The sequence below is a fragment of the Bubalus kerabau genome, chromosome 4 (genome assembly GCF_029407905.1).
Source record: "Bubalus kerabau isolate K-KA32 ecotype Philippines breed swamp buffalo chromosome 4, PCC_UOA_SB_1v2, whole genome shotgun sequence".
NCBI classification, from domain to species: domain Eukaryota; kingdom Metazoa; phylum Chordata; class Mammalia; order Artiodactyla; family Bovidae; genus Bubalus; species Bubalus kerabau.
This window is the reverse complement of record NC_073627.1, coordinates 12264852-12277293: the sequence shown is the minus strand read 5'-3', so window position 1 is coordinate 12277293 and position 12442 is coordinate 12264852. Positions and strand designations below refer to the sequence as shown.

General features: G+C 58.5%; 1 protein-coding gene across 2 annotated transcripts; it reads left to right on the top strand.

Annotated features, from left to right (window-relative positions):
- The first annotated feature begins 2254 nt into the window (after positions 1 to 2254).
- NPTX1 (neuronal pentraxin 1) lies at positions 2255 to 11950 on the top strand. Of its 2 annotated transcripts, XR_008712856.1 has the most exons (6): positions 2255 to 2815; positions 3099 to 3306; positions 5373 to 5617; positions 6855 to 7034; positions 7817 to 8345; positions 11112 to 11950. XR_008712856.1 is itself a non-coding variant. In XM_055575331.1 (5 exons), exons 1-5 carry the CDS (start codon positions 2372 to 2374, stop codon positions 8036 to 8038), a joined length of 1299 nt encoding a protein of 432 aa, XP_055431306.1. In that variant the 5' UTR covers positions 2255 to 2371; the 3' UTR covers positions 8039 to 11950. The 2 variants fall into 2 exon arrangements, 1 of the variants encoding a protein (XP_055431306.1); XM_055575331.1 differs by having other exon boundaries at positions 7817 to 11950.
- Positions 11951 to 12442: the final 492 nt, after the last annotated feature.

Genomic DNA, 12442 nt, shown 5'->3' with positions numbered 1-12442 from the left:
AGGGGGGAGGGGAAGTCTGGCTCTCAGGGCCCAGGTGCCTGGGTGCCAACCACTGAGATCTCTGGAAGTAAAAGCCCAGGTCCCTGACTTGCTCGGGCAAATCCCTGCCCCTCCTGCGGCTCAGGAGGCAAGGCCAGGCCCAGGGTTCCCGCTCAGTCCACACCGCCTGCCAGGCCCAGCTGGGCTCCTCTCCCACGCCCACTTGATCTCTGGGCACGCGCTCCCTCTGCACCCGGATAGCTTCCCCACCAGGTCCCGCGGGAAACCGCCTCCGATCAAATGAAGCCCTGGGCCGGGAAAGTGACCCTATCCGGTCGCGGGAAGGGAGTGGGGGGCAGAAGTCGTCGCGCCCCTCGCGCGGTATTTCCTCTGGAGTCGCCTGCTGGCCTGAGGCGCAGACAGGCGTGGGACAGTCATGGCCAGCCCCTCCCGCGGCCCAGGGGCGGGCCGTGAGCTTCAGCGGGTCCCGGAGCTCGGTGGTGGGCGAGCGCGGCCCCCGGGGGCTGAAACCCCGCACAGCCCCGGACAGAGTCGCGCGGAGCCCAGACCTGCCGCGTGCGGGCCGCGGGGTCCCTCTGGCGCCGGGAAGCGGAGGCCAATGGACCAGCGAGGGCCGCGCCGGCTCGCAGCCCCGGGCTAGCGGAGGGTTCACGGCTGAAGCAATGAAACAACTGTGACCTCGGGTAGCCCCGGGGATGGGAGGAGGCTGCGGAGAGGGAGGAGATCGTGTTTTATCAAACAGGTCTCAATAGAGTGGCTTCATTTCCAACCCGCGGGCAGAAGTCAGCCCCGGGCAGGAACCCGGGAGCTTCCCAGCTGTTGGGCCATCGCGGCGCCCAGAGGAGGAGAATGAAGGGCTCGGGGTGTGGGGCGGGGGCGCCCGCTGGGCTGCCCCAACTGGGACTGTCTCTTTGGCTCGACCTGTCACCTGCAGTCGGATCCCGGAATCTTGGCGCCTCCTCTGTACAGTGGGAGCTTGGAGCGGCGGCTTCCGAAGCGCCTTTGGCTCTGACTCGCAGGGACTCAGGTCCTAGTCAGGAGCCGGGAACCGGGCACCGGAAACCGGACGGGAAACTGGGAGTCGAAGCCCGCGGCGCCGCTGCCCAGAAAAAAATGGCTCAAGTGTGTGGGTGGGTGAGTGGGGTGACTATGAGTAACGTAGCATAGTGTGGAGCTCCTCAGGAGTGACGCCCCCCTTCCGAAGTCCGGGACCCCTCGCCACCCGCGGAGAAGTGGGCAGAGCTGGGGTGCATGGGATCCAGAAAGCCCAACACACACACGGACACACGCAGACATGGACACACGGATGCATTCCAACTAGCACACGGACACGCACACGTGCCCTCGTATCTCCGCTGTGGGAAGGCGCTCCGGGAGCGCGGAAGGGTCAGCTTGCAGAAGCGCGGCGCCTCCCCCCGAAGCTGCAGTGAGCATCCAGCCCCGGTGGCGCCGTCTGCTCGGAATCGGACCCGCTGGGCTGGCAGGAAAGGCTTAATCCGCTAGGGACGCCTCCGAGAAGTGCCCGTCTGCCCCACCAGCACGATGTGGCGGCTGTCATTCCCGGGAGATGTTGCCAGTCTCCAAAGCCCGGAGCCGGGGTGGTGGGGGCGCAGGAGAGCCGAGAGCGAGGTCATAGGGAAGCCCCGCGACCCGGGGAGTGTAGCATCTTTACAACCCCATACGGACATAGAAGAAACTTGGAGCGACCCCGCGACCCCGCTTTGGAACCTGGGGAGGTAGAGAGGCTCTGCTCCCGGCGCCCCCAACCCGGCACACAGGTGTGGACTACTTGAGTCCCTGGGGACCCGGTCGAGGCCCGGCGAGTGTTCAGCTCAGCAGGGTGAGCCGAATTCTGTCCCTCGGGTCCGCCGTGGCCTCCCGTGTGCCCCAAGTCCCGTTGGAGATTTGGAGCAGCACGCAGGTGGCCCATCCAGAAGTCCGGGGCCGCGGCCCGGCCCACCTTACTCTCCACACCCCGCTCCCTCCGCTCTCGGTGCCTTCGGGGAAGCGGCGCAGGCTGGGACAGGGGCGAGTGGGTAGAGGATGGTGCAAAAGATACGGCGGCGCCGGGGTTTGGGAGGTAGTCTCCCCCACTGCACGCTCCTGCGACCCCAGCCGCGCAGTGGGCCCGGGCCGCAGACAATTAAACCGGGATTCCTCCCCCGCTGACGTCGCCAGCGCCGAGGCCCCTCCCGCGGTGGCATAAAAGGCGCGGGCTCCGCAGCGCAGGCGGCAGTGGGGGCCGGACAGCGCGGCGGTGCGGACTGCGCGGCGGAGCAGCCAGCAGCGCGGCGCCCAGAGCGCGGGCCGCCGGCGGAGCCCTAGCCGAGCCGAGCCGGGCCCGGAGGGCCGGATCCCAGCGCCCGCAGCCATGCCGGCCGGCCGCGCCGCGCGCACCTGTGCGCTGCTCGCCCTCTGCTTCTTGGGCAGCGGGGCCCAGGATTTCGGGCCGACGCGCTTCATCTGCACCTCGGTGCCCGTGGACGCCGACATGTGCGCCGCGTCCGTGGCCGCCGGCGGCGCCGAGGAGCTCCGGAGCAACGTGCTGCAGCTCCGAGAGACCGTTTTGCAGCAGAAGGAGACCATCCTGAGCCAGAAGGAGACCATCCGCGAGCTGACCACCAAGCTGGGTCGCTGCGAGAGCCAGAGCACCCTGGACGCGAGCGCGGGCGAGGCGCGGACGGGCGGCGGCCGCAAGCAGCCCGGCTCGGGCAAGAACACCATGGGCGACCTGTCTCGGACGCCGGCCGCTGAGACGCTCAGCCAACTCGGGCAAACTTTGCAGTCGCTCAAAACCCGCCTGGAGAACCTCGAGGTCCGCGCGCGCCGTTATTTCCCCTCCGGCTCACGTGCCCCTCTGCCCTCCCCCACTTCCATTCCCGACCCTACCTGACACCCCCAAACCCGGTCTCGGCCGGGTACGGATGCCTGGCTGAGGCCTCCCCAAGCCTGCGGGCCCCACGAACGGGCACTAGCCCGAGCTCCCTGCCAGGCCGCCCCCGCAGTCGCCCTGAGGGGACCGCGCCACCGGCCTCCCGGCACGGTCCCTACTCCAGGCGTAACGATATGGTTTCCCCTCCGCCCTTGCACCCCCGCAGCAGTACAGCCGGCTCAATTCCTCCAGCCAGACCAACAGTCTCAAGGATCTGCTGCAGAGCAAGATCGATGACCTGGAGAGGCAGGTGCTGTCTCGGGTGAACACTCTGGAGGAGGGCAAAGGGGGCCCCAAAAACGACACCGAGGAAAGAGTCAAGATCGAAAGCGCCCTGACTTCCCTGCACCAGCGGATCAGCGAGCTCGAGAAAGGTAGTGGTCATGGGGAGGGGTGGGGAGGGGGGGTCCTTGCATCCTATCTCAGCTTCCAGGACCAGTGGGACCCGGCCTCTGGCCCTGGCTTCCTGCACAGCTCAGGTCGGGAGTGTAGAAGCCCTGAGCTCCTCCACCATCTCTACCTTAGGTTCTCCAGCTGATGTTCCTGGCAGGGCTGGGGTGCTCTGGGCTTGGGACATCTGGGGAAACAGAGTGAGGAAGGGATTGCCGGGGGTTCCTTCCCTGCTCCCCTGCCACACTCACAGGAATTTTCCAAGTCTGATCTGTTTAGTCTTCAGCAACTTTGCACTAGAGCCATGGCTGGACCAAGTCCTCCCTGGCTAAGAAACCCTGGCTCTAGCCAGTCCCTATCCCCAGCAGAGAGCAGGGCATGGGCTGTAGCTGGGTCCTCCTGGTCCACGGCAGATGTGGGCCCTGAGCAGGCTTCCTCCCAGTTCCTTGCTGCCCCTGGCGTCCTTTAGGGATTTCCAGGTCCCCCCTCCCCAGCCCTGAGCACACTCCTGTGGTTTTCTCTTATAAATGACCCAAGCTCAGGCATCTTGCATGCTGCCCTGCTGTTTCAAGTCGACAAACCCAAGTCCCAGTCTCGCCGGGCGCACGGATGAGCTTGAGAGGCTCAGCCTTGAAGTCGCAGAAATCAAACAAGGTTGTAAAAGGGGAGGCGGGGGGATGCAAGGCTGGGAGCAGGGCCACGTGACCCTTCTCGGACTGCAAAATGTGCTGGATGGATTTAAACAGTGCCATCTTAAGGCACGTTATGTAACTGAAAAACAGATCGGGGAAGGGAGGAGGAAGAAAGAAGGGGGAGATTGGGGAAATGAAGAGCACCCCCTGGAGAGAGACCAGATCTGCTCCAAGGGCAGGGGGCTGTCAGCCTGAGACAGAAGGGGAACATGGCCAGCCCTGCTCTGTTCCCTGACATCTGGCTTAGAGGAAGGGGGTGGGGTAGCTGACCCAGTAGGATGCCTTCTAGAAATAATTCTTGGCCTAGAGGGCCGGTTTAGTGCTGGGCTCCCTGGCAGCACCCCGTGTACACCCTGGAGCTGGTGGGTGTGTGTTCCTGGCTCTGGGCCGGGTGCCCATGCCCACTGCTGGGTTGGAGTGTTTTGACTGGAATCAGTCACACCATGCCCAGGGTCATAGCCACCGTGTGTGTGTGAGTTGGGACAGGGCAGACAAGCATTCCCTGGAGATGTTGCCGACAGATGAGGAGCTGGTGGCTGAGTATAAAGGGAGGCAATGGGGCCCTGAGTATGATTTTTCAGGAAACACACCGGAAGCTCGCCCTGAGAATGATTGGCATTGTCCTCAAAGCAGTCACCTCAGGGGAACCTGGCTCTAGGGCCACCTTCGGGCTCCCTGCTGACCTGCCCTCTCTGCAGGGGCAGACAGAGCTGCTTGAAGAGACTCAGAGGGGACAGCTCTCCTTCCTGTGGGGTGGATGGGATTCTGGAAACAGCCTGAGTCCTCAGGATGAATTGGCTGGGTCAGATGAGTGACCAGGGGCTGCATTGTGTCCTGGCCTTGAGGGAAGTGTGATGGGCCTCAGGGGCCTGTTCTGAGCAGCAGCCAGCATCATGGAATCAGGTTGGGCTCCCAGAGGGGCTACTCTGAGGGGAGCTAGCCTCTTTCCTGGTGAGGAGACCCCCTTCCTCTGCAGCCACACCTTTGAGTAAGCATTGCTTTACAGGGTGTGTCCTGACCCACTCCCTCCGCATGCCACTGCCCAGCTCAGGTGCCGATACTCAGAGCCTCTTGTGTACGGGCTTCCCCATCCCAGCCTGTCCACGGGGGCCACCATGTTGGAGCCGGACCCAGAGTGCAGAGACTGTGGGCCAGCTCTTTCGTTCTGGCCCTGTGCCCTGGGGCAAAGTACTTGACCTCTCTGAGCTTCGTTTTCAGCATCTACAGAACAGAGAGGAGTCTGCTTTGTCTGCATCACAGAGCCTGGTTGGGGGCAGGGGGGTTGGCAAGCCTGCTTCAGTCTGGGACGGGCGCTTTGTCAAGGTGCAGGTGTCGGTACTGTGTCCCGTCCTCTCCAGGTCAGAAGGACAACCGCCCTGGAGATAAGTTCCAGCTCACATTCCCACTGCGGACCAACTACATGTACGCCAAGGTGAAGAAGAGCCTGCCGGAGATGTACGCCTTCACGGTGTGCATGTGGCTCAAGTCCAGCGCGGCGCCGGGGGTGGGCACGCCCTTCTCCTATGCCGTGCCCGGCCAGGCCAATGAGCTGGTCCTCATTGAGTGGGGCAACAACCCCATGGAGATCCTCATCAACGACAAGGTAGAGCCCCCACCCTTCCTTCTGGATTTGCAGGGCAGCAGGGTGAGGCCTCCGGGGCCCCAGTCCATGCCAGTGGCCGGGGCAGGTCTGGGTGGTGAGATACACAGCCTCAGGTGCTAGCTACTGTGGCCCCGAGAGGAGAGCTCTCCGGGCAGGGCTGAGGGAGGGGTAGGGTGAGGACTGGGAGAAATGAGGAGGGGTACCCTTGCTATTCTCCATGAACACGGGGAAGCTGGAACCCTCCCAAACAGAGGCCTCACAGGTGGGGGTGGAGGAGGAGGATCCAGGGGCCAATCAATCCGGCTGATCAAACCCTGACTCCCTCCCTCAGCTGGCCTTGGAGCTGACTTTTATCCCCCATATTTGGGAGACCATAGATGCTTGGGGTGGTGGGAAGGATGCTCCCAGAGAGTCTAAATCAATCCTGCTTAGCGCCCTGCCCCTGGGAGGAGGCCAGGTCTGCATGAGCCCTTGGGAGAGGGCACCTTTTCCCTCCAGGGAACCCGTCTCCATCTTGGCCCCCTGCTAGCTGTGGGATTAGCTGTCAGCTCTCCAACTCCCTCATCGCCATGCCAGCTTTGGTAGTTAATGTCTAAAACCTGGACTGAGAATTGGAGTCCAAGCCTTTGCTCTTGATGCCTTGCCCAGAGAGGGCTGTGCCTTTCTGGGGCCCCATGTCCCCAAGTTAAAAGGGTGTGAGGGTTCTTTTGTCAGCTGAAGCAGCCTCCCCGCCTGAAATGTTAGAGTGGAAGTGAAATTCCAGGTCAGGGGCTGCTCTGAGCGTTAAAAGGCATGGCGCCATCTCCGCTGGCATCTTTCAGAGTCTCTGTAAAAAGGCTGGGCGGGTTTTAGACCCAGAGGATCTGGCAATTAGAGGTGGAGCCTTGGAAGAGAGGAGAGGCCCAGAAAGCAGCAGTGAAGTCAGCCCCCAGGGGTGGCTCATCCGAGGGCAGGTTTTGTGGATGGGCCCAGAGGGAGGAGGGTGAGTAGGAGTTGAGGAGATTGCATATTCAGATGGATCTGGACTAAGCGTCCCATTTCCCTTGTGATTCTGTACTCCGTCAATGGATGGGCCTGACAGTCCCGAGGGGCAGATGCTGCAAGAACTCAGTAATGGCTCTTGATATTTACTGTAAATACCTATGACTAGTAACTAGTTGAACTAGTAACTAGTGACGATCATTGATCCTGATGGTGCCCATTCCCATCACGTCCTGTATGTCGTTCTCCTGCCCAGGTGGCTAAGCTGCCGTTTGTAATCAATGACGGCAAGTGGCACCACATCTGTATCACCTGGACCACCCGGGACGGGGTCTGGGAAGCCTACCAGGATGGCACCCAGGGCGGCAACGGCGAGAACCTGGCACCTTATCACCCCATCAAGCCACAAGGCGTGCTGGTGCTGGGCCAGGAGCAGGTACAGGCTATGGGGGGCAGGGACGGGGGTGAGGGGGATGTGGGGGTGCTGGCTGCAGGGGGAGGAGCCCCAGAACTGGAGACTAGGCCGGAGAAAGGAGAGTGAGGGTGTTGGGAGGGAGGGGAGAAAGGCAGCAGGAAGCGAAGTGGGAGGGAGCTGGAGAGGGAAGTGGTTCCCCCTGAGAAGAAGCTGTGGAAGCAAGTGATGCAGCAGTTTGGGCAAAGTCCCCGCTCTGAGTGGGTGCTTTCAGGAAAGGCAGGCTGGGGGTGGGGGGGGCCTCTGTCTCCAGACTCTCAACAACTGCAGCAATGCTCTTTGGCACGGGAAGGCCAATCGTGCACTTAGTGATGCATAATTTATTTCCTGGAAGTGGTTTGTCTCCCATTGGGCACCCAGGAGGGAACGGCAGGCAGGAGAGCCCCAGGCCTTCTGTTCTCGTTGGGCAGCTATGGCTGGCAAAGAGTGACATTAGAGTTTCCTGGGGAGAGGCAGGGAGTGTAGGGGAGGCCCCCAGGCCCTGCTCCCACGGTTGTCCATGGACCCAGCTGACACCCTCCCTCACTGGGCACCTCTCAGGTGCCCCCAGGAGAAACACTGCATCCAGGGCAGAGGAGGCCAGCATCACTGCTGTTCCTGAGCTCCCTGCAGGGCAGGGACTGATGCACAGCTGAGACAGACGTGCCCAGAGGTGGACGTGAGAGCCATATATGCTAGGGAGGCCCTCCTGATAAGCACCCACCGCTCTGACCCCCTCCACCCTCACCCTCTGCTTTTCTCTGAAGGACACTCTGGGTGGCGGGTTTGATGCCACCCAAGCGTTTGTGGGCGAGCTGGCCCACTTCAACATCTGGGACCGCAAGCTGACCCCGGGGGAGGTGTACAACCTGGCCACCTGCAGCACCAAGGCCCTTTCCGGCAACGTCATCGCCTGGGCCGAGTCCCACATCGAGATCTACGGTGGAGCCACCAAGTGGACATTCGAAGCCTGTCGCCAGATCAACTGAGGCCTGGGGCTGGGCTGAGCCTCCAGGTCCCCGGGTCCCCAGCCCCCGCCCGCCTCCCCCTGCTTGTGCGGTGATGATCCGTCGTCTCTTCTTCTCTCCCTTTCCCCCAGGAATGACTCAAGGCCATCGCCCTCGCACATGCGCACACGCACACAGCCTGGTCTCGTCCTCGTGCACGTGAAGCAGGCCCGGCTCCCATCTGCTGCAGGTGTCCCCTCTTCTCTCTAGGAGCCCGCGCTGTTTCTCAGGCATGCCCCGTTCACCACCGACACTGGCGGCTGAGACATTTTGAAAAATGCACACGTAGGTGAGAGGACCTGTGTGTGAGTGTGACTGTGTGTGTGTGTGTCTACAAGGATCTGTCTCTCAGGGGAGGCCTTCTCTTTTAAAATGAGGTATTCCTTTTCTTCTTTCTCTGTGGCTTTGGGAAGTCTCATGACTGGTCTAATCTCTGCACTTGCCAACTTTGGTGGCTGCCCGTGTGCCTTGGGGCTGGTGCAACTTCTCCTGCCATGCGTTCATCTTTGTTTGCAAACCGTTTTCAGAGCGACATATCTCTATATTGATAGAATAAATATCTTTTAGCGCTTTGTTAAAGGCTAGGGACCTCTCCAAGGAGAATTTGTATTTTGTCATAGAAGTAAATTCTCTCTGAAGGGTTGAAGGCAGACCGTGTCCTGCGATGGCACCACATGCTGGAAGAGGGCAGAGGAGGTGGCACCAGCCTCAGGAGCCAGGCATCCTGCTGTTGACCTCTGAGGACAGCACTGGGCCTGGGAGGCAGGCCTGCCCACCCAGCATAGCCAGCTCTGGCCCAGTATCCCATCTGTGGCCCTCAGCCTTCCCACCTCCCCAAACTCCCCTCCAGCGGCCAGCTGGTGACCCCAAGAGAGGAGCATCCCACCCATTGCCCAGGAAGCCAGGACCTCTGGACTCTTCCCCTTGGCCTCTGGCAGTGGATGACCTGAGGCTTCAGTGGGTCAGCTGGAGAACAGACCTTTTAGACCAGGAAACCCACACTCTGATTGAGACCCAGCCATGTAAGGCCACAGCCAGTCAATGGGCCAGGTCCGTGGTAACTCTGACAGCCATATTCTTTACCCAGGCTGAGGCAAGTCCAAAGACCTCTCCATGGAGAGCTAGGCATGGCCAGGCCGGGGCCTGAAACCCACCCCCCCTCTTACAGAGCTCAAGTTCTGATGCAGCCCCCAACCCGTCACCAGCTGGTGACATTGACACCCAATCAGTGTCCAGAAGCTTTGACATTTTTTCTCCCCATGAAAAACTAACATGTGCGTCTCCTTCTAGTCCTTCCAAGGTGGGGAGAAAAGTGTGTGTGTGTGTGTGTGTGTGTGCACGTGCGCATGCACGCGTGTGTTGAATGAGAGAGAGAAGAAGAGCACTCAGACGGATCATGCCCAGGGGAGGGTGAGCTCCCTGCTTTGTTGCACCATCTGGGGGTCGCACACCCAAGGGCCACCTGGACTCTATCACCAAGAGTCTAATTAGCAAAAGGCTGGCAAGTCTTTCTAGAAATTCTACTGCACTGCCTGACTCATCTACAGCTGCAGACATTTCTTCAGCAGGAGCAGGTGTTCTGTCTTCTGTTTTTTCCAGAGGCACCTGTCTCCTTAAACGCAGGTCCATGTTGTGTCGGAAACTAGTGCATCTGTGTGTGTCTGTGTTGGTGTTTCTGTGTCGGTGTCTGCGTGGGTGTCTGCACGGTACCCAGTCGTCTTTCTGCAATGCATCTCTCATGCTGAGGGTGCGGTCCAGGCGCCGGGCTGAGTGTTGTGGTTCAACAGTGGCTTTTTTCTGAGACCATTGTGCTTTGTCAGAGCCCGTCCGGCTGTGGCATCTGTGGATCTGCAGGGATCTTCTCGTTTGCATGTTCCTCGGGGCGGTGTGTCCCTTGCTTCCTCATTCTGGTGTGTGTTCCCCTGCCTGCATGAACTTCTCTGGTTCTGTGTTGTGTGCCCAGTGCCACCCCTTGTTCTGTGACCATCCATGTAGCTACTGAAAATGGCTGGGTAAGCAAGCCAAGGGTGTCGGAGGAGATCACGGGAGAGACGGAGTCCCTCTCCCCCTCCCCACTCCCCAAACACACCAAGAAGTATTTTTAACGTGTAGGTTGAGAACAAGCCTAACATCGCCCGTGGTTGGGAGAGAGCGAGAGCTTGGAATCCCCCTCTAGACCAGATCAGCCCCACCCCTCACTTCAGCCATCTCGGAGCTGTAGGCAAGGCCCAGAGTGTGCTAGGTGCTCTCCTTCGGCACCTCCCACCAGCCCCTGCCGATCTAGCGATCTATCGGACCCCAGACCACCTTCTGCCCCAGTGGGCGCGGTGGGAGCTGTCCGTTCAGGACCACAAGCCATCCTCTGCCCTAACTAAAGGTGGGCAGAGCACACCTGTGTCCCTTTGGCCTCCCCTCCCCGACCTGTTCTCCCTCCTCGCCCCTCCCCTGATGCACCCATGGTGCCAGGGACAGAAGCTGATGTTTAACTCCCTCCCCCGCCCCAACTGGAGCCTGTGCCAAGCCCCTGGCTCCCTCACTGTGTTAACACTTGGCACTTCGCCAGCCCCAAGAAAGGTAGATGACACAGCCACAAATCTAATCCACATAGTTTCCATCTACTCCTTAATCTGATTGATGTTCCCTCTTGCACTGAATAATACATGCCTATCTCAGGTAAGCCATTTTATAAAATAAGGAGATAAAAAAGCACTGTCGAGACAGTGTTTGCTTTTGCCGAGCTGGTGTCCCACAGCTCCCTGGGTGTCCGAGGCGGCAGAGCTATGACAGAGGCTCTCCGGGCCCTCGGGGGCTTAGAGCCCACTTGAATCGTAAGCCTTCTTGCTTTTGATAACACAGTATTATTTCTCTTACTCTAGAAGAAAAAGTTTATTACCAAAACAAGAGTATTTTTATGAAAGAAAAGGACAAACCTATAAATTAACTCAACCTATATTTCCCTTGAAAATACTTTTCAGGCTCCGCCAAAACGTAGAACTGAAAGCATGTATTTTGGAAGAAAGAGATACATTTTGTATGCTTTCTGTTCCTTTTGTAGATTCACAGTTTATTTTCTAAGACTGCAAAGATCACTTTGTCACCAGCCCTGGGACCTGAGACCAAGGGGGTGTCTTGTGGGGAGTGAAGGGGAAGGGAGAGGCTGGCATGAGGATCACAGTTATTCCAATGAGCTCCAGAGAGGGGCCACCTGTTCTCAAAGACATGTTGGGGACTGGATATGCTCTGGTCCTTGATGGTGGCCCCTCTGTCTTGGAGCTGACTTGTCAAGTGGAATGAGTAGAGAACTTGATGGTCAGTTCCAACCCTGATAGAAGAAACTAGGGTTCTGAATTGTGAACATTAAGAAGATGGTATCCTTTGTAATCTTATGGCAACCAAAACGTGGCTTAAAGCAGTCATGGTTTCATCTCTTAAAACACAGTGTGTAAATTTATTCAACTAATGATGGGAAATGTATCACTTCCATGTACAGCGGACTTAAGTGCCATTTGTTGAAAGGGAACAAGTCATTGAGAACAAAAAAGCCCAATACTTAGAGTCCCAATTTTGTCTTATTTGCCAAAAAAAAAAAAAAAATCAACAATGACAAAGCAAACCCCCTCTGGTTGATATTGTTATATTGTATATACTGTATAATAGGAAAGAGAATTGATGTATCTTACTTTTTCATTATTTGCTAACCAAAGCTGTACATTTTTCATATGATCCACAGCCTTTTGGGTATCTAATGGGTCAAAACCATGGGACCTGCCACCTCCCATCAGCAGTTCTGGAAATGCACTATTTCTACTGGTATTCTTGCTTTTTTTTCATTTTCTTGCTGAAATGACATGAATTGTTGAGTTTATTTTTACACAGTAAAGAGTGAAGAAAGACTGTGGTCTCCTTGGAATATCTCTTCTTTCCTCAAGCTTGCAAATGTCATCTCAACCTACTGGGTGACCTCAGGGGCCCTCCCAGGATATGCCCGCCTACCCATTGCCCTGTGCCCCTCAAAAATCCCACAGCCACCTGGTGATAGTGGACATCAGGTGTGGGGAGGGGGCCGGCCCAATTCACAGGTGCAGCCGACACCAAGGCAGAGAGCAGTGAAGTGATTCTGCAGTGTGTAGAGACCACACTGGGGCTTGGATTGCAGAGTATCTGCCTGCTTCTCACCTCATCTGCAGCCCTACTCCCTCCTGAACTGATGCACTGCCCACTGCACACCTGGCTACAGGTCCCAGGTGGTCTGGGCTTGTCCTTCCCAAGCAGCCCTGCTCTCCTTTGCCACATCCCTGCTGACACATCCTTAGGGTTCCCAGGCTGTTTCCCTGCACTCAAGCAAGACAGCACCCCAGGTTCACATAACAAGAAGATGGCTGATGT

Bases quoted from the DNA above. Each gene is read 5' to 3' on its own strand.
- NPTX1 (XM_055575331.1), top strand. From the start codon at position 2,372: ATGCCGGCCGGCCGCGCCGCGCGCACCTGTGCGCTGCTCGCCCTCTGC. The intron at 3,307-5,372 runs GTAGTGGTCATG...CGTCCTCTCCAG, and splicing joins GATCAGCGAGCTCGAGAAAG to GTCAGAAGGACAACCGCCCT. The intron at 7,035-7,816 runs GTACAGGCTATG...TTTTCTCTGAAG, and splicing joins TGGTGCTGGGCCAGGAGCAG to GACACTCTGGGTGGCGGGTT.